At 39.5% G+C, this 21,452-nt stretch overlaps 1 protein-coding gene across 1 annotated transcript in view; it reads right to left on the bottom strand.

Moving 5' to 3' along the window:
• KIRREL1 (kirre like nephrin family adhesion molecule 1) overlaps positions 1-19,481 on the bottom strand; it is a 43,047-nt gene extending 23,566 nt beyond the window's left edge. The window contains exons 1-3 of the mRNA XM_031968681.1: positions 19,476-19,481; positions 18,879-19,077; positions 16,808-16,957 (exon numbers count right to left, since the gene is read on the bottom strand). Coding sequence (XP_031824541.1) covers positions 16,808-16,957; positions 18,879-19,077; positions 19,476-19,481 — 355 coding nt within the window. The remainder of the gene's footprint in view (positions 1-16,807; positions 16,958-18,878; positions 19,078-19,475) is intronic.
• Between the last annotated feature and the right edge of the window lie 1,971 nt (positions 19,482-21,452).

Below are 21,452 nucleotides of genomic sequence, written 5' to 3'. Positions count from 1 at the left end.
GCATTTGTTGCTATTGTTATCCAGTCAACTCAGCTTCCCCCCCACCCGCATTTTGCTAAAGTATGTTTAGAGATATTTTCCCTATCTGAATAGAACTACAGCTACAGTCCAGAAGTATTTTTTTTCACTGTTATAATTCTCTTTCATTTAAACTTTCTGTGATTTGTTCTTTGATATACTCATTAGATATCATTATTAAAACTCTACTGAGTTATTTTCTGTTTGTGTTCTTTATATTAAATACCAATTTTATTGCATTATTAGGTATATAGGTATATAGATGCTTAGTATTTCTATGATTTTTTTTAAACATTAACAATTTTCCAAGGAAATCATAAAGGAAGGGAAAGGACCCACATGTGCAAAAATGTTTGTAGCAGCTTTTTTTGTGGTAGCAAATAATTGAAAAATGAGTAGATGCCCATTAATTGGGAAATGACTGAACAAGTTGTAGTATATGACAGAAATGGAATATTATTGTTCTATAAAAATGATGAACAAGTTGATTTTATTTTTTTATGATAAATTTTTTTTTAATAGCCTTTTATTTACAGGTTATATGTATGGGTAACTTTACAGCATTGACTATTACCAAACCTCTTGTTCCAATTTTTCCCCTCCTTTCTCCCACCGCCTCCCCCAAATGGCAGGATGACCAGTAGATGTTAAATATATTAAAATATAAATTAGATACACAATAAGTATACATAACCAAACCATTATTTTGCTGTACAAAAAGAATCCGACTCTGAAATATTGTATAATTAGCCTGTGAAGGAAATCAAAAATGCAGGTGGGCAAAAAATATAGGGATTGGGAATTCAATGTAATGGTTTTTAGTCATCTCCCAGAATTCTTTCGCTGGGCATAGCTGGTTCAGTTCATTACTGCTTCATTGGAACTGATTTGGTTGATCTCATTGCTGAGGATGGCCAGGTCCATCAGAATTGGTCATCATATAGTATTGTTATTGAAGTATATAATGATCTCTTGGCCCTGCTTGTTTCACTCAGCATCAGTTCATGTAATTTCTGAAATTATCCTGTTGGTCATTTCATACAGAACAATAATATTCCATAACATTCATATACCACAATTTATTCAGCCATTCTCTAATTGATGGGCATCCACTCAGTTTCCAGTTTCTGGCCACTACAAAGAGGGCTGCCACAAACATTCGTGCACATACAGGTCCCTTTCCCTTCTTTATGATCTCTTTGGGATATAAGCCCAGTAGTAACACTGCTGGATCAAAGGGAAACAAGCTGATTTTGGAAAGGCCTGAAAAGATTTACATGAACTGATGTTGAGTGAAACAAGCAGAACCAGGAATACATTGTACATAACAACAAGAATGTACAATGTACAACTATGAGAAACTTGGTTCTTCTCAGTGGTTCAGTGTTTCAAAGCAATCCCAATAGACTTTGGAAAGAAAATGCTATCTGCATTCAGAAAAAGAAGGAGACCAAATGTAAATCAACACATGCTGTGTTCACTTCTTTTTTTTTTTTTTATCTCTCCCATGATTTTCCCTTTTGCTCTGATTTTTCTCACCCAACATTATTCATAAAACAATATATGCCAATTAAATAAATAAAGAAAGAAAAGAAAAAATAAATTTCCATGTGCCTTAACACATGGTCTGTTTTTATAAAGGTATCATGTGAAGTTGAAAATTTTTGTTTTACACTTTTATGTTCTCATTTAAAAGTTCCTATAAGTCTTTCACATTTAACTTCTTCAATAGTTTGTTTAGTAGTCTAATTCCTTTTTATTAATCTTCCTGTTAGATTTATCCAGTTCTAAGGGAGGAACATTAAAATCTCTTCTTGTTATTATGTTACTATGTAAATATTTTTCCTTCATTATTTTAGCTGCTATACTCTTTGGTGCATATGCTTAGTATTGACAGTTTTATCACCTATGGTATTTTTTAACATAATAGAGTCTCCTGGGTTATCACTTTTGACACTGTGCATCTTTTTAAATGAAATTCCTGCTTTTTTGGTCATTATTTTATACATAGCAAATTTTTTCTAGCTTCTCATTCTATATTTTTTTAGATCTATTTTCTTATATACAGATTGGTAGGCTTTGAATTTTTGTTCTATTAGCTGTTCTGCCACTCTATAATTTTCTTGTTTAATTCATTGACATTTTGGGTTATGATGTTAGGCTTGTGCTTTTCTCATTTCTTAATTGATTTATACCCCCTTCCTCTTTTAAATCAGAACTTTGTTGCTGCAATTAGTTCTGCTTATATTATTTTTATGTTAGTCCATTCCTCTAGGCTCTCCTTCCAACCCTCACTACAGTTTACTAACACTATCCTAAATTCCTTGAATTTTCTTTTAATATTCATTTCTTCCTTCAATTCTCTGTCCTTATTTTTTTCACTTATCTCTTCCCCCCTTTTGATTTTGACTCTCCACTTTCCAGTCAGCCCCTTTTGATTTTGACTCTCCACTCTCCAGTCAGGCAATTGGTTCGGAATCTTTCTTCCTCTACTCCCCTAATTTAGGTAATGTTCTTGTATATTTATTTTCCTTTCTTTTGTCCTCCTTTTCTCACTTCCTTGTAGTCTATGCTGAATTCAACTCTCCAATTCATGGACTTTAGCTTTATTTGTCCCTCATGAGACATCACATTTAAACTCTACTGCATTTCCATGCTATTAAATTTGTAGATTTTATACCATCCTTCCTTCTTCCCCCCTTTTTTTCTGCTGTCCAGCACTCTTAGAAATAGCAACTTATGAAGGAAACTGTGTTAATTGGAAGTAATGTCATATGGTTGGAATCACTTTTTGTCCAGAATCATGAGACCCAGACCCCCAACTCCTGAACTCACATTGCTCATGCACCATTTCTAAAGCTCATCTCTGGTTCTATAACCTTCCCATTCCCTAAGTGGTCACATCTCCTCTCTTCTCAAGGAAGATAGTACCCTAACATGTATGTCTCCCTTGCTGACAAAAACTGATCACAAAGTACCTTTACACACACACACACACACACACACACACACACACACACACACACTATAGGAATGTTCTTTAGTGGCATCCTTTTATTTTTCCTCCATGGACAAGACTCCACTCCCACTCCTTCCACTCCAATAAGTTCCCTTCATTGCTATTATTTTTCCATAGCCTCTTCTTCTGTTGAGACACTAAATAAATTCTATCCTCAGCTTATTATAGAGTAGGTGGGAGTGCATCTCTAGCTCCCCACTATATTTTATCTTCCCTTTCCCTTTCTGCACACCTACTGTTATTCCTCCCACAGAAGATATTGATTCTCTTTCAGGAGATCAGAGGATTTAGTCCATAGACATGCCATGCTTTGTTGTTTCTACCTTCATGGTAACTCTTGTATACATCACCTTTTCTCCAATTACAGATACCACTCTGCCATAGCACTAATCACCTCATACCTGGACTACAGCAATAGTCTGATGGTTGATCTCCCTGCTTCAAGTATTGTCCCACTACAATCCATCCTCCAATAAGCTGACAAAGTGATCTTTTGGTCTGACATATCAGCTCTCTACTCAGTCACCATTGGCACCCTATGACCTCCAGCACCTTTGCACCTAAAACCCTTTCCTACCTTTATAGTCTTATATTTTTCTCCCCTCCACCCACTCTATTATACTTTCAGATGTTTCTTTCACACAACTCTTTATTTCGTAAGTTGGTACCTTTTCACTGACTATCCTCCATGCCTGAAATGCTTTCCCTTCTCACCTTAGCCTCCTGGCTTTCTTCAAAATTTAACTTAAATCCCACTTTCTGCAACTGGTCTTTCCTGATCTCCACCCCCAATCCCCTTGCCATGAATTTTTTCCTTAGATATTATTTCCCATTTATACTCTACACATTCTTTATGTATATGATCTCCCTAATGCAAAAACTTCATTTTTGCCTTTCTCTTTCCATATCCACTGTTTAGCATGGTACAATACAATGTTATTGATTGAATGTTCATTAAGTTTTAAGTTCTTCTTAAATAATCAGTACTTTAGATTCTTTTTGTCCCTGGATGGTCCCTTTGTTCTTTTATCCTACAGTTCAATTAAAAAGAATTTTTTAAAAAGAAATAACCTAGAAACATGAGTTAATCGATTTCATTACTTAGTCTTTGTTCAAAAAGTGTATTTATTTGCCTATCTTTTATTTCTTTTGTTTAGAATGCTTATATCAAGCATTCTGCTTAACTCTACTTTTTATGTTTTTCTTTTGTAAAAAAAAATACTTTTTTCACTGATGATTAATCTGAACTTTGCAGAATATTATTTTGATTTGTAGCTTGAGCTCTTTTACTTTATGCAATAAACATTCCATCCCTTTCTCCAGTTTCCTGTGACTAAAGAGTAATCCTGGGTTATTCAATTGGCATTCCTTAATTCTTAAAAGATCTTTTATCTGGCTTCCTACAACATTTTGTTACTGAAATTGAGAGATTTAATCACTATGCAACTGAAAATTTTAAACGCAATGTTTAAATATGCTTGTACGTATACATCTTTCTAAAAGCTCCTTAAGGGAAGAGACAATTTCATGTTTGCCTTTGTATCTCCATTCCTTTTGTGTACTAATTGCCTATCAAAGTATCTGACAGATAGGCATTTAATAAATGTTTACTTGATATATATAATAGTTGTGCTTAAGTGTATATGTTTCTTTGGCAGCAATCTGTGGATTCAATCCATCAGTACTTTGCTGTCTGTGTTCAAAATTTCCAGGCACATGGATTTCTGACAGTTATGTATGTGTGTGTATAATATATTATGAATATTACATATTAGTATTTAATATATGCATTATATTCTTCTGAAAATCATATTTACTTTATATCTACATAGTCTATCTATAATTTCAGCTTGTATATATTCCATGAGGTTTTTTTAATTGTATTTTTGCTTCTATTCTAAACAATTTCAGTCGATTTAAGTGTTGTATATTCTATATCTGACATTCTTTCTTTAAAAGCCTTTATTTCTTTAGAGAAATTTTCCATCATGTCGTCTATATTTCTACTCTGCTGCTTGTCTTTAAAAATTTGCGTTGAGAATTCTGATTTTTGACATAATCTCATTCCTAATGTCTTCTTTTATAATTTTATCTTTGGAACATTCTGGCATTTTAAAAATGCCCCATGATATCTGAAGAGTCTGAAGGATTTTTTCATTAGAAGATTTTTTCTCTTTTTTTCATGCTATAATAACAAGCATGTACAGAGGATAAGCTGGATGTATAGCAATCCAGTAGGGGCCATTGAGTCATTGTTTCACTCTTTTATAAGGGGAAGGACCAGTGATAATGTGTTCCTATAGAAAATGCCAGAAGACCCAGCACACATCATATTAAATATGTCTGAAAAATACTTTGTTTTATTCTGGCTTCTCTTTCAATTTTTTTTCTTATTTTTCATTTTGTCTTTATGAGATGTCTGTGAGCTAGGTTTTTGCTTTTGTTTGGTACTGACATTGAAAAACATATTTTAAGGCTTTCTCCATCAGGTTTTTGGTCTTTCAGTTTCTCTCTTTCTAGTCATTTGTCTCTGGTTTCCTCCCTTAATCTTTGGCCTCCCGCTTTCCCACTACTGTAAACATATCTTCCCCCATCCTTCTGCTGAGCTGGTCATCTTCAAGATGAGGGTGGGGGAGCCTGATCCAGGCCCCTGCTGGGTTTCTAATCTTTTTCTCTAGCATTGATTCACTTTTCCCTCTAGCTCACTATGTAATACACATTTCTCCTATATCTACCCCTTCCATTGCTCCTGTTCTTTCATGCAGCTGAAAAGAATCTGAATCTTCTGCCTCTTATGGGATATTGTGTGGTAAGGAGTGGGCAAGGAGAGTGGACAGTGGGCTAAGTCACTGCTACTCAAGAACCATGAAGACATATTCAGGGCCTAAAAACACAAACTCTGAATGTCATCCACACTGATTGTGCCCAGCCTATGGCACTAATTAGGAGATGTAGACATTGAGTATTTTAGTATTGGTTCTCATCCCTTCATCCCTTTACTATGAAATAGCTTCTCCTAAATAATCTCCTTATCTCCAGTCTCTCCCTTTGCCAATCTACCCTCCAATTAGCTGCCAAATTGATATTCTTTGCATGGGTTTTATCATCTTACTGCCCTGCTCAGGAAACCCCTATGGCTCTCTCTTGCCTCTAAGATAAAACACAAACCTTTCTGCTTAGTTTTCAAAGTCCTCCACAATCTGACTCCAGTTTACCTTTCTAGGCTTATTGCTCAATACTTTTCTTTATACCCTCCACAGAACACCCATATACAGAGTTCTCACTTTATATAAAGTGACCTCTCTGCAAAATGATTTTCACATAATGTGAATTTGCTCATATATGTTAGGGAGACAGGAAGGAAGTTTTGTGCCTGTAAAGGAAGGGGGTTGGAATATTATTCACATGGGAGTTGGGGGCAAAACAAGAGAAGGAACGGGATAGAGATAGGGCTAATCACATGGGGACTTCACTGTATCAGAGAGGAAGAAGGGCCGATATTTAGACTGAAGATGGACACAGAAAACAGGCAATAACAGTATCCCTACTTGGAAGGACAGAAGATAGTTAAACAGAGGTTAGACATGCGGGCAAAATAGCACATAGGTCTCCTCTCTCATGACAAAGGTCTCAAACCAAGCCCTCTAACCAGCATGAATGGTGGTCTGTCTGTCCTTTCATTTTCATTTCATGTCCTGTCATTTCATTTTCATTCAACCCCCAGTGGAGAATTGGGTTTTTTTTGGGGGGGTTAGGATTTTTATTTTTTGGTGGGAGGTCACTGTGTAGCAGAGTTAAGGGGCAGGAGCAGAGAGCCAGCATAGTACTGTAAAGTTAATATAGGTGGGGTTTTTTGAAAGTAGAACTTTCAAAAGTCAGATCTGCAAAATGTGAATTTATGTAAAGCGGAAACTATCTGTATTGGCTTATTTGCTGTTCCCTACACATCACAGTTAAATTGCATCTCTATGCAGGCTGTCTCCCAAGCTTAAAAGGCATTCCATTCTCATCTCTCTCTCTTACAATTCTTACTTTCCTTCAAAACTCTCTACAAATACTACCTCTGACAGGAAGGTTATACTGATCTTCCCAGCAGCTAGTTCTTTCCATCTAAAGTTACTTTGTCTATATTTTGTATTTAATTTTTTTACATGTCATTTCTCCACAGTAGAATGTAAACTCCTTGAAGGGAGCTCATTACTTTGTATATTTTAGTACTTAGCAAAGTGCCTGGCACATATTGGTTTTTAATAAATGCTTATTGAATTGAATTCAACAACAGGCAATTATGTTCCTGTAACCTGCTAAATTGTCCTGAAGATACAAGGACCAAAAATAAATATCAAAATGAACTCTAAAGGAGGAAACAATATGTATACATACAGGTGCACAGAAAATGTAAAATTCAAAGTAATTTTTTGTGGGGAGAACTCTAGGCTTGGGGGACTAGGAAAGGAGGTATGTAGAAAGCAGCACTTGAGCTGAGCTTTGAAGGAAACTATTGATTGTAAGAGGTGAAGGTGAGGAGGGAGTGCATTCCAAACATGGGGCACAGCCTGAGCAAAGGCATGGAGGTAGATGAAATGTGGAATGTGCAGAAACCATAAGAAAAAAAATTGGCTGGAAAATAGAATATGCAAAGGGGAGTTACATAATTTAAAGTTTAGATAGATTATGAGTGGCATTGTGTCAAACAGAGGGGGTTTGTATTTGATTCTAAAAGTAATCATAGGGAATCACTGAAATTTTATGAGTAGGGAAGTAACATGGTCAGAAGTGTGCCTTAGGACAATACAGACTCTCATTACCAACTGCTTGGATAATTGTAGTAACTACCAGATTGAATCATAGAATAGACCCCCCCCCCCCAAAGAAGTTCCTATTGCCCACCATACAAACTTCAAACTCCTTAGTGGACACTCAAGTTCTCCAGAATCTTCGACCACATTATCTTCCCAGATTTATCTTATACACTTCCCTTCTATGCAGTCTATATTTCCAAAAGATCGGATCATTTTCCATCCCTTATGCAGGTTCCATATTTTCTTGCTTATATATATATATATATATATATATATATATATATATATTTTTTTTTTTCTCCAGGTTGGAATGCATTCCTTCTCCCTTCTTCATCTTTACTTCGGATATATTCAGTGTGTATTATTTTGTATTGGTTATCTATGTATATACAGTACCTTTCTACTAGACCCTAAGCTCAAGAAGGCAAGGAGCCATGTCTGCACATAATAACCTATTATATGATCCTTAGTGCCTAGGACTCTGTATATAGTACATACTTAATGCTTGCTGTAGTTGCAGTTATATGCATGTATGCACATGTATCTAAGTTTAAATGTGCTTTGTAAACCAATACAAGTGCATGTTTGTATCTATTATGATCACATGTATACAACTGTGCGAACTTGAATATGTCCATGCATTTTTATATTTCAAAGAATTGGTATTTCTTCCATGTAGATGTTCCCTCCACCAAAACCCTCTGCACACTTTAATAGATGGTCTTCATAACAACTCACTGAAAAAAAATGTCATGGTATTACCCTGAAGCAACTTCCTGGTGATAAACCTCCCCTAATTTAGCCAGACTGATCCTCAGACGGCTGATCTAGAATGCATCTCCAGGCTTCTCCAGTATCAGTGCTTAAATGTGCATGTATGTTTGTAGATACACGTATCTGCATTTAAATGTGAATGTCTTCAAAAGCTAATATCTTTACCCAGAATCCTGCAGTATGAGGAAGAATAGGGAAAACAGACTCCCTTCAAAGCAGGCTGAGCAGGAAGTTTGTTTTGGGGGGTAGTGGTGGAAGAGGTACATATTAGGATATATGGTGAGTGTCAGGTAGAGATTGCTTCAGGCACTCTGGATGCTCCCTTCTGGTTTTGGAAGGAAGTTTTAGTCTTCCACCTCGACCCTAGCAGTCCCCCGCCTAAACACAGAGTTCTAGGCAAAAGGGAACAAGGAAAGTTTATCAGTGCCTTTGTTAACTGTACATAGTTGGAAGTTTGGGTGGCAGAAGGGGAACAGAAAAAAATAAGCCAGGGCAAAACAGTGCATGAAGGAGTATGGCAGGGCAGGGCAGGGCAGGGCAGGGCAGGACGAGACAGGGCAGAACAAGGCAGGTAAGAATAGGGCAGAGTTGTTGAGTTGTTCAATGGTGTCCAACTCTTCGTGACCCCATTTGGATTTTCTTGGCACAGATAACTGGAACAGTTTGCCATTTCCTTCTCTATTTCGTTTTACAGATGAGGAACTGAGGCAAACAGGGTTAAGTAATTTGCCCAGTATCATAGAGCTAGTAAGTGTCTGAAGCCAGATTGGAACTGACTCCAATTTGAACTGATTCCTTATTCCAAGCCTATGTTCTATCCATTGAGCCACCTAGCTGCCTTAGGACGGAGAGGACAGCGCAGAATATAGTAGGGCAGAAGAGAAAGAGGAGGGAAAAAAGAACAATTGGAGTCACCTTCTTTCATCCTAATTCATCCTTCCTAGGGTCTGGGACAGGAACATGCAAAAGTCCCTGTTTGCCCCTCCTCTCTGCTCTAAACCAGAAGTTGATCCTGAAGGTCCTTCCAGTTGCTCCTTCCCCTTTCTTCCTGCCAGTAATATCCATTTCTTTTATATTGATTCCTCGGACTACATCTCTAAAGTTGCAAGGGATCGCAGAGGCCATCAGATACAATTATCTCATTTTACAGGCGAGGAAACTAAAGGAGTGGGTTAAATAATTTGGTAGGTGTCAGAGACAGCTAAATCAGAGTTCAGACACTCAGCTGAGATTCTCCTCTCTAGTACATTAACTTGCTCCCCAAACCCTCTACATCTGCCTACCCTCAATTCTGTCGCTTTTGAAAGAACTTTGGAGGGCAAATGATTTCATCTGAATGGGTCTGAGTTTTTTCGTTTGTAAAAGAAGGGGCTGAGAAATGCAGCTGACCTAGAAGGTAAGACCAGAGGGAAGTATCCAGAGTACCCCAAGCAATCTTTTTACCTGACCCTCCCCTTCCTAATGCACCTCTTCCACTACTACCCCAAGAACAAACTTCCTACTCAGCCTACTTTAAACAGAAAATATTGTCTTTATTATTCTTCATACTTCAGATTCTGGGTAAAGGTATTAGCTTTTGAAGATACACATATTTAAATGCAGATACATGTATCTACAGAAATCTCTCGTTTGATATATATATATATATATATATATATATATATATATACACACACATATATATATGTACATACACATACACACAATGCTGGTCATATGATCAACCCAAGTCACTCAGGTGCCCATACATGTTGGTCAATGTAACCAACCTGATTTACTCAGATACCTGCACACACTGATCATGTGACCGACCTGAGTCACACAGGGACGTCCTAATGTTCAGATACTTGAAGTGTCAAAGAAAGCAAGCTTACTGAGGAAAAGCCCTGTCTAATTGGTTCTTGCCTTTTGATCAATGACACAGTGCCCTGTGTCTTATTTATATGCTTTGTTGAATTGTTTCTTGAATTTAAATAAATTTGCAGCTACTCAGCCCCTCTCCCCCATTTATCTCTTCACTCCAATGTTACTTAAAGTCTCTAGCTGTTAGGTCATTTTAGGGAAGGGAGAGGGCCAATAAAAAATCAAGGGGAAAAGAGAGAAGGAAAAGGAACATTGAAGAAGCTTTTTGAAAAGCTAGGAAGAAGGAAAGGAGGGGGGAAAGCAGACAGGAGGAAAATAAGGGATAGAAACATAAAGACAAAGAGACAGAGTCAAAAAAAAAAAAAAGACAGAAAAAGACAAAGGAATGTAATGTACAGGATAGACAGAGAGAGACAGACACAGCCAGAGAAACAGAGACATGGTTTAAAAAAAAATAGAGCCAGAAACAGATAGATTCAACTAGAGAGGAAAAGAAATCCAGCAAGAGAAAGACCTAGAAACACAGAAAAGATAGTGGAGATGGGGAGGGATAGAGGTGAGAGAAGGGATAGACAGAGATAGAGAAGGCAGAGAAAGGCATAGAGAGAGGAAGAGAGACAGAAATAGCGCTGAAAAGCGCTTAGAGAAAGATCAATGGGGAGAGTTAGCACAGATAAATAGAAGGGTGAGAGAACAAAGAAAGAAAGGGGCAGAGAGGAGAAAGGAACACACAAAGAGTGAAAAAGAATCAGGGAGAGATAGAGTCAGAGGTGTCCACAGAGAGGAAAGATACAGAACACATAGGCCCTATGTCATAGAAGGAGGTGGGGGGGTGTGAAATGCAGACCACACACATGGACACACACATATAGATTAAGCTACAAAGAGAGAAATGAAGAATAGAGAAGGGAGGAAGGAGGGAGGAGGGAAGGAGAAAGAGAGAGGGGAAGGAATGAAGGAGAAAGAGGAGGGAAAAGGAGAAAGAGAACGTGAGAGAAAGTGAGAGAGAGAGAGAGAGAAAGTATGGGAGAGAGAGAGAGAGAGAAAGTGAGAGAGGGAGAGAGAGAAAGTGTATGTGTGTGTGAGAGAGAGAAAGAGAAATGCAAACCCAGCTCCAGGCAGAAGTGTGTCAGAGGCGACCTCATTCCTTTAATCTGCGCTGGAGAGGTTCTTCTAATTATGCAAATGGCTCCCTGGTGTCCGGAGAAGGCTTCTGTTCTTCCTACTGTGGGCGGGCGGTATTGAACCGCCTGGAGCCAGGTTGAGATCCTGAAGATACAACTTCTTCTAGACTAAGAGGAGGAAGGCTGGGAAGAAGGCAGGGGCATAAAGAATGGGGGAAGGAAATTCCCTGGACAGGGACTCTGTCCTTACAGACTCTGTACAGACTCTGACACCCCTTCCAAGCCTTTCTCTACCTACATCTCTTCATATATTAATCCTCAAGCCAACCCTCAGTTCCACCAGCCTTCTGGTATACCAAGGGTGTCAATGAAATTGCTAAGGAAGCAAATTTTTAGGGTTATAATGTACAAAGAGACCAAATGGGGGGAAGAGAATAAACTGCTCAGAGAGAGCAATGGCAAAGGAGGAAACTCAGAAAACTACCAGAGCACCCACGAAGGCCAAGAGTACACAGCTGGGTACTTCTCTATATATAGAGTCTTCCAAACCTCTCCCTTCTGCCTTAAGGAAAAATAGAACTTCTTTGTCCCAAAGCACAAAAGGGAACCTAGAGTCATTCTATACAAGCAAAAACACCCATCCACCTAACAATTTTTCCAAATTCTTATCGATTAAGTTGGAGACAATTCCAAATAAGGAATCCAATATAAGAACTTTCCTTAACTCTTGTATTTCTCTCTCATCCTTTGGTTTTTACTACCTTGATAATCCCTATCCCAATGGTGGCACTGGGTTACAATCCTATTTTTGGCTCCTTTTTGGGAGCTATTGAGTGTTACTTGAGGCAGCCATGAAAGCAAGTATACCATGCTCATTGAAAAGTATACTCTCACTGAGGAATTGCAAAACAACATAGAGAAAAGCACACTGGATTGGGCATTTGATAATCTAAATTCTAGTCGTGAGTCTGTTATTTATTGGGTGATTTTTTGTTTTGTTTTGTTTGTGTCTTTCCTCATACTCCATCACTTAGCACAATGCCTGGCATATAGTAAGACATTGCTTGTTGCCTGACTATAATGACTGGACAATTCACTTAATCTCTATGGGGGTTTGTTATCTCTTGGGGACACCATAATTTGTTTTTTAAACTTATTTTTAAAATATTTTCATAATATATCCAACCATCTGGAGAGTGACTATGCTCAAAAAGTTATCAAACCGTGCATACCCTTTGATCCAGCAGTGTTACTACTGGGATTATATCCCAAAGAGATCTTTAAGAAGGGAAAGGGGCCTGTATGTGCAAGAATGTTTGTGGCAGCCCTCTTTGTAGTGGCCAGAAACTGGAAACCAAGTGGATGCCCATCAATTGGAGAATAGCTGATTAAATTGTGGTATATGAATGTTATGGAATATTATTGTTCGGTAAGAAATGACCAGCAGAATGATTTCAGAAAGGCCTGGAGAGACTTACATGAACTGATGCTGAGTGAAACGAGCAGGGCCAGCAGATCATTGTATACTTCAACAACAATACTATATGATGATCAATTCTGATGGACCTGGCCCTCTTCAGCAATGAGATGAACCAAATCAGTTCCAATAGAGCAGTAATGAATTGAACCAGCTACACTCAGCGAAAGAACTCTGGAAGATGACTAAGAACCATTACATAGAATGAATATGTATGGACATGTATACATATATTGTATTTAACTTATACTTTAACATATTTAACATGTATTGGTCTACCTGCCATCTGGGGAGAGAAGGTGGGGGGAAGGAGGGGAAAATTGGAACAAAAGGTTTGCAACTGTCAATGCTGAAAAATTACCCATGCATATATCTTGTAAATAATTTTTTTTCATAAACCTATTTCATAATAATTGTTTTCTTTTAAATTAATTAATTTTATTTAATGCCTTTAAAAAAATTACTCTGACAAGAGTGCCCCAAGCTTTACTAGGACATCAAATGGATCTTTGGTACTGAAAAAATTAAAAATTTTTACACAAACAATATTAAAGGTTTTATGACATTGGTGTCTTCAATGTCTGACCAAGTTCTAAGCACTGGTAACTAACATGTTAGAGGAAACAATGGTCTTTTAAATAGATCTTGACATGCTACAACATTGTAAAGACCTTATACTTGGGCTAAAACTTCAACTTCTCTAGAAAAAGATGAAGGAGAGATAGCTAGATAATAATTCTTCTGAAAAAAATATCTGGAGATTTTATTGAAATAAAAGCTGAAATAAATTAGTTATGTGATATGACATCCAAGAAAACTAGTGCAGTCTTGGGCTACATTAGGATAGGCATACTGTGCAAGACCATTAAGGAGACAGTCTCTCTATGTTAGATCTGACTTGGTCAGAACATATGTAGAGTATTAAACTTCATGCTGAATGTCACACTTTAAGATGGATACGGCTAAATTGAAGAGCATCCAGAGGAGGCCAATTAGGATGATTCATGTAATTTGAAGATGGGGTTGAAGGACTAGAGACATTTATCCTGGAGAAGATTTTGATAGTATTTAAAGGATGATCATGTAGAAGATACATTAAGTTCCTTCTGAGTTGCCTTTAAAGGGCAAAACTGCGATCAATTGGTGAATATTGAAAGAGGAAAAATTAGGATTGATGTTTAGGAACAAAAATAAACTTCTTAACATTTTTTCAGTGGTTTTTCAGTCCTGTTTGATTCTCTGTGATCCCATTTGGGTGTTTTCTTGGCAAAGAGGCTGGAGGTGTTTGCCATTTCCTTCCCCAGCTTGTTTTTCAGATGAGAAAACTGAGGTAAACAGGGTTAAGTGACTTGTAGAGCTAATAAGTGTTTAAAGCCAGATTTGAACTCAGGAAGATAAATCTTCCTAACTCCAGGTCTAATGCTTTATCCACTTAGCACCCCTTCTAAAAATTAAGAGTCATTCAAAAATGGAATGGACTACTTGCTGCTTGGTACTTGAAACCAAAACTGGTACATACAAAAGTTGGATGATGTCTTGTTGAGCATATTGTAGAAAGTTTCTTCTTTAGGTCCAAGATAAGAGATTTTGAGATCTCTTCCAACTCTGAAATTTTGATTCTTTTGTTCTAGTCTTAATTATCCTTTCTTACCAAGGGAATCTCTCTCTCTCTCTCTCTCTCTCTCTCTCTCTCTCTCTCTCTCTCTCTCTCTCTCTCTTCTGTCTCTCTTTCTCTCCTACCTCTGTCTCTATCTTTCTGCCTCTCATCTTTCTATATCTGTCTCTGTGTCTCTCTTCTTCTCTGTCTGTCTCTCTCTCTGTCTGTCTCTCTCTCCTATCTCTGTCTCTATCTTTTTGTCTCTCATCTTTGTCTTTTTGTGTGTGTCTTTCTGGGTCTCAATTCTTATGGTTCAGACCTCTTTTTCTACAAACACCCTGAAATATTGCTTTGACTCTCCTACCCTATCAAGCTATAATCCAATAGCTCTGCATCTTTTCGCTGACAAATTTCAAGAAACTTCACCAATGCTATACTTGATACCTTCATACTTGGTGATGCTTGCACTTCCTCACCACTCATCAGTGAGTACCTCTTTATGTTCTTCAACCTGCTTTCTGTCCCCACCAATATTCTAACATAACTAATTTCTGCAGTTTTCAATTTTTTCTTAATTGCCAAATCAAAGGTCTTTTTTTATTCTTTTTGGCCTTTTTTTGCATTATTTGATACTGTTGTCCATCCATATGGACATTAGTCTTGCTAGTCATTTCTTTCATTATTTCTGAAACTATTCTCTTCTACTGCTCTTTCTATTTGTCTGATTTTTCTTAGTTTCCCTCTGTGGTTCATCTTTATTCTGTCATCTCCTAAGTATTGGTATTCCCCAGTTTTGTCCTTGATTCTCATCAAATGAGGGGATATTTGTAAAGCCCTTAGCATAATGCCTGACACATAGCAAACTCTTGAATGCTTGTTTCTTTTCCCTCTTATTTAAAGTCTAGAAATATGCTTTCACTCGGCAATTTAATTCATTTCTATGGCCTCAATGATCACTTCTCTGCAGACAACTATTCCCATCCTTCTCTCTCTCCACTGAGCACCAATTCCACATTTCCAACTCCTATTGGCCATTGTTTCTTGGATGCTTCATGGACACCTCAAACTCAGTGTAGCCAAGGGTGAACTGCTTAACTTCCTTCAAAAGTTGAAGCTGCTTTTTCTCCTTCTCTGGTTATTCTTAAAACTTCAGTAATTCTTCATTCTTTCCCTTTCTCCTCCTTACCAGTTGACAAGTCCTATAATACTAACTCCCCAGCAGTCCTTGAATCAATCCCTTTCTCTCCAGATACACTGATGCCACCCTTGATCAGATCCTCATCATGACTCTCCTGGAATATTGTAACCATTACTCTTGACACACTTCTCCAATCTGCAATTCATTCTTAATGGAGTAGTTGCAATGATTTTTCAATGGCTCTCTACTATCCACAAGATAAATTCCAAAACAAAAACAAAAACAAAACCTTTTCTAGACATTTGGAGTCACCTATAATATGGCTCCAATTGATAATTTCAAATTTTATTGTGTACCATTTCCTTCAGGCGTTCCACATTCTCACCAAACTAAACTACTAGATATTTCTTGATCTTGTCTTGTTTTCTCCCACCTACATCTTTGCATTCATGTAAGCTTCTCATGCTTGGAACACATTTTCTTTGGATCTCCATCTGATTAAAGTATTCCCTTTTTTCAAAGCTCCTCAGGTGTTAGCTCTTCCATAAAACCTTCCACGATCCCTACATTTGAAAGTAATCTTCCCACCACATATTTCTTATAAGACTTTGTCTTGACCTCTGCTTTGCCTTGACTCTTGTCTTGACCCCATTCCAATCTACCTTACCTCATACTTACTGGTATAAGTATTGTATCCCCCTTTTAGACCTTAAACAACTTGAGGGCAGAGACTGTTAAGTCTAATGTTTGTATCCCTATTCCCTATCCCCTAAATGAATATATTAATATTGATCACATTAAATTGAAAAGTTGAAAAAGAAAACAAGGCCATTACACTAGATGGGACAATAGGGACTGCAGTGAAGGAAGGGTCAGAGGAGAAGCAGTCTTGAAGGGTTAAAGACTGAAAAAGGAAGTGAGGTAGGGAGGAGCAATGTGAAATGATGACAGGGACATTGGGAGGGTCAGAGTAGACTCTAAGGGAAGTTTCTTACTCAGCACAGTGAGTTTTGCCTTTCGTGAGCGCAGGGCAGCTTCGGTGGCCTGACACTCGTAGGAAGCATCATCGGACAGCTCGGCATCTGTAATCTCCAAGTTGTACTGCCCAGCTTCTGCAGAGCCCACAATCCGGTATCGTGGCCATGCTGGAGAGAAGAAGAGAAGTCAGATATTAGCTGATCTAAATGACAACCAAAGTTAAATTCCTCCTTTCTACTCATTCCCATTATCTCAGAGGACTCCTAACCTATCTCTAGGTCCCCCATTTTATTTTTGTCATCACACAATCTTCTCACTCCTACCCCAAGACTTTATATTTAATTAAGGCACAATTCCTCCTCTGTCTCACCTCCCTCTATTCTATCCCATGATACAACCAAGAGGTGATGAGTTCACAATCCCCTATAGCCAAAGAGAAGGATGTGAGAATCTGAAAACAGAACAAAAGGAGGTGGGGGTGGGCAGAGAAGGAAGCAAAGAGCAGAAGCAGATGAAACCTCAGAGGCTGTTTGCAGACAAATGTCTCTCATAATAATAGGAAAGAAAGAGTGAGACGCAGCAAAGCGGTGGGAGGGAGAGACAGAGAATATCTGTGAAATATAGGACATCATTGCAGAGGCAGCAGCTCTCTGGGGATCCTGGTGTGGGACTTTCTTAGACTGAGAGAGAGACTCGGCTCTCCCTTGCTCTAGACTGAGATCTTTCCCTCATGTCCCTTGGCCTCTAGAAAGGATAGTGGGGGAAGTTTCCCTGCTGGGCAAAGAGTTTCTGGGAATGTAAAGGTGAGGGGGATGGGCTGACTGAGACTCAGCCCTCCCTGCCTTGCCCCATCCTCATCTCTCTGTCTCCCTTCATCATTTTGACTAGCTGCCCACCCTCCCTCCTCTCTGCTCTCTGTAGCCTTACTCCCCATGCTCTCCTTCCTCCCTTTATCTCACTCTGTCCAGCCTTTTATTGATCCCTCTCACTCCATATCTATTGATCTCCCTCTGTTTCTCTCTCTCTCTCTATCTCAGCAATGAATCCAAGCTCCATCTCTATTCTCTTGTTGTGGATCACTACATGGCACTCTCCATTATCTACCTCACTGGAGGAGGGCCATAACAGAAAATCCCCCAATACTCAATATCCCTGAAGTCATTTTTGTTTGGCTTGGAATATGATGTGTGTGTATGGGTTTAAAGTTCACTCTTATCTGCTTTGCACTGACTATACAGCAGGCACTTAATAAAGTCACGTATGAATACACGAGCCTGCTGATAATACTGATATGAACATGAATGTGTTGATAATAAAATGGGTTCCCCATCCCGAAGCTCTCATACAGATTGGACAATGGTGGGAATGTGCCCAGAAGGGTGACCCCACAATGAAAAATTTGTTGAAAGTAAATAGTACTTCTGATACATATAACAACATGTTGTAGGGGGAAACTATTGGACTGAGAGACCTAGGGATTCACTAGGTGTGAAAGGATCCTCTTCCTCTCTGAGCCCTCAGTTTCTCATCTCTAAATGAAAATGTAGGTTCAGATATTCCTGGAAATGCCTTTCACCTCTAATATCTGCTGAGAATTTTCCTTTCCAATTTCACATGCACCTTCTATCCTGTTTCTATGGCTTTCTATTTCAGTTTTCTTGTCTTTTCTCCCCTTGGTTTATTCTCCCCTTCTGTGACTTCAGCACCTTTCTTTAAATACAGTTTTGAGAAGAGACAAATTACCTGACAAAATATCTGGGTAAGGATATATTTCTAATATATGTGTGTATATGGAGATATGGGCACTTGGATAGCTAAGTACACACAAACACATAAAAAGCTATATACATGTGCAAACACGTATATGTACATATGGAGATAATCAGAGACGAGAGAAAAATGGGAGCAGAGATGACAATACAAGAATTGAGGAAGGGCAAGCTAGAGATAGGCAGAGAACGCCAAAGCTGCCAATGGGGATGGAAAAGCAGCTGCCTGGAGTAAAGATTATTTGGGGGAGAAGGATCACAGGATCAAAGGAAAACAGATCCAGAACTGCAAGGCACCTCAGACAGATAAAGACCTTACCTTTGAGGCCCTGGCCCATGCCCAGAGCCAAGCCATCCTTGGTCCATTGCACGATGCCAGAATAGTTCAGCAGCACACAAGAAAGCACAGCCCGCTGCCCAGCCACAACCGTCTGGTCAGATGGCTCCTGGCTGAATCGGGTCTGGGTTCCTGGCAGAGAGAAACAGAGGGCGTCAGGTGAGGAACCAGATTCTGCTACCTTCCCTCAATGGTATAATTGTGTGTATGGGAGATGGGACAGAGAATTAACCCTTCTCCCCTTTCTAAATCTCTAACATTGCCCCAGGGACTGTTCTATCTTACCCTAGGGCTAGTTTACCCGGCTCCCTAAACAACCCCATCCTTAGCTCTGCCCCACCCCTCCTCCTCTTCAGCCTTCTATTCCATTCCCTCGGCCACCCTACCCCCTTCTTTTTCCAAGAGAAATGGGAGTTCAAAGCCATAGAGTGCTTAGAGATCTGATAGTAGCTTGGGCTACAGTGTTCAATCATCCATGTTAATCAACGATGCATAATTAACGTTGATCACTGGCTGTGGCAGTGAGGCAGAAAGATGGTGTACAGGAGTGCAAGCATGTGACCCCCCCCCTCCCCTTACCCCCATTCGGGCACTTGTGTTTATCACATAGCCCTGGGGGGAGAGGGGGGGCGCGGCCGCTGGGATAGGGCTGCAGGGCAGATCTGTTTGGCACCTGTTAGTCTGTGCCTGCCATCTACATGTTCATTCACACACAAGTGCCTGAGGGTCCATGTCTATCCCTGGCTGGACTGGACCCAGGAGGGGCCCTGGCTCTACTTCCTCCCTCAACTCACACATTGTCCCGAAGCCTGCTGGCAGGATCCCTTTCTGGACACTATTCCCTCCAGGATCTCCCGTGCACACTCGCACCTGCACATGCTTAGCCCCTTGGCAGCGTCCAGTTTAGGATGTGGCTTTTGTCCCGCTCCCCTTTGGAGGGAGGCACACATCACTGCCCGGCTGGCAGAGGGGCCGGGAGCATTTGATTAGAAAACTGCAGAGTAATTGCCTTTAATTGTGAAGCCTAAATGGAGCAGGGAATTGGATTGCGGGGTTTGTTCTTCCCCCCTCTTCTGTCCCCCCTTCCCCAGCTTCCCCCTCCCACTCCCTCCGGCATCGATCCAGCCAGAGAAGCGAGGAGCAGGGCTTGGGTTGCACTGAAGAGCTAGCTGGTGGATTCAGAGAAGTGGAAGGTATCCTTGCTTCCTTAGCTGAGGAAAGTGAAGGGAGGGCCAAAGCTCTCGCTCTGCCTCTCAGAACCCCAATTTACACTATTCACACCTATGGAGACTCTAACTTTGTTCCCACTGCAGCCTTGCTTAGCCATCATAATAAGAACAACAGTTAGCATTTATATAGTCCTTTAAGGTTTCCAATATGTTTACATGTGTTAAAGAGTTCTCGTTTGATCAACAGGAAAACAAAAACCAAACCTAGAGAGGTGGCTGTTACTATTCTCTGCATTTTACAAATAAAGAAACTAAGGCTGGGAGATATTATATACAGCAAGTAAGTAGCTGAGGCAGAATTTAAACTCAGGTCTCCCAGCATTATGCCAGCTAGCTGCCTTTCCCAATCTTTGGTGGGACTTTCCACTTCATATTCTGTGTCCTAGAGGGGAAACCCAATCCCACCATCCACGGTGGGAAGTCCCACCTTCTCACCTCAGCCTATCCATCCATCTCTAAGACCCAAGAGGGAAGAGCGATATTATTCTGTGCCCATCAAACCCAGGAGGTTCCTCCTGGGAAAGAGTTGTTTCCTTCCTTCCTTCCTGTCTTATTTAGTGTTTGGAGAGTCTGATCACAGCAACAATAGAGAAATATACTTGATGTGGAAGCAGGGGAGAATGGATGGACAAAATGCAATTTTAAACTGATTTCTATTCTCCGTTTAGTAGATTTCTAAGTCCAGCTTTAGTGATGGGATTCCCAGGAGTCTCCATTCCAAATAAGCACAAATCCTCACGCTATCATTTCATGTTCCATTTCCCTGACCCCTGTCCCCCATCCCCGGACCCGACCTTACAGCCATACCTTCCAAGGAAAGGGGAATGAGCCTCACCTCTCTTCAAAAGGATTTTGTGCTTGGAGATCTCAGTTGTAGGGGTGTATCGGGTAAAAAGCCCACATTATTAATTCCAGCTCTGTGCTTATTATTATTCAAATTTATTCATGTCCTTGCGCATTTCTTCCGGGAGCTAGTGCAGCAAACTCCCCACTTCTCTCCCCCCACCTTATGTTTTTAAGGGTGAAACTGAAACATAACTGGGGGCAGAGAGAGATACAACAACTTGTCCTAGGGATGCCCTGGGAGTCCTGGAGATACAATTAGTCTTAAAACTTTGGGTCCTGAGGTTTACTCAGCAGTCCTAGACATCCTGTCCTCATTGTCTATAAGCAGTAGTGAGCAATTTCCTCAAAAGGGTCACAGTTAAAGACTAGGATCTAGCATACCAGGAAGGAGGGATGAAGATGGGAATAACAACAGATAACATTTATATAATACTTTTAGGTTTGCCAAGCACTTTACATGCATGATTTGGGAAGAAATAGC

This window comes from Sarcophilus harrisii, chromosome 4, assembly GCF_902635505.1.
Source record: "Sarcophilus harrisii chromosome 4, mSarHar1.11, whole genome shotgun sequence".
NCBI lineage: Eukaryota > Metazoa > Chordata > Mammalia > Dasyuromorphia > Dasyuridae > Sarcophilus > Sarcophilus harrisii.
This window is presented reverse-complemented; position numbering and strand designations above follow the sequence as displayed.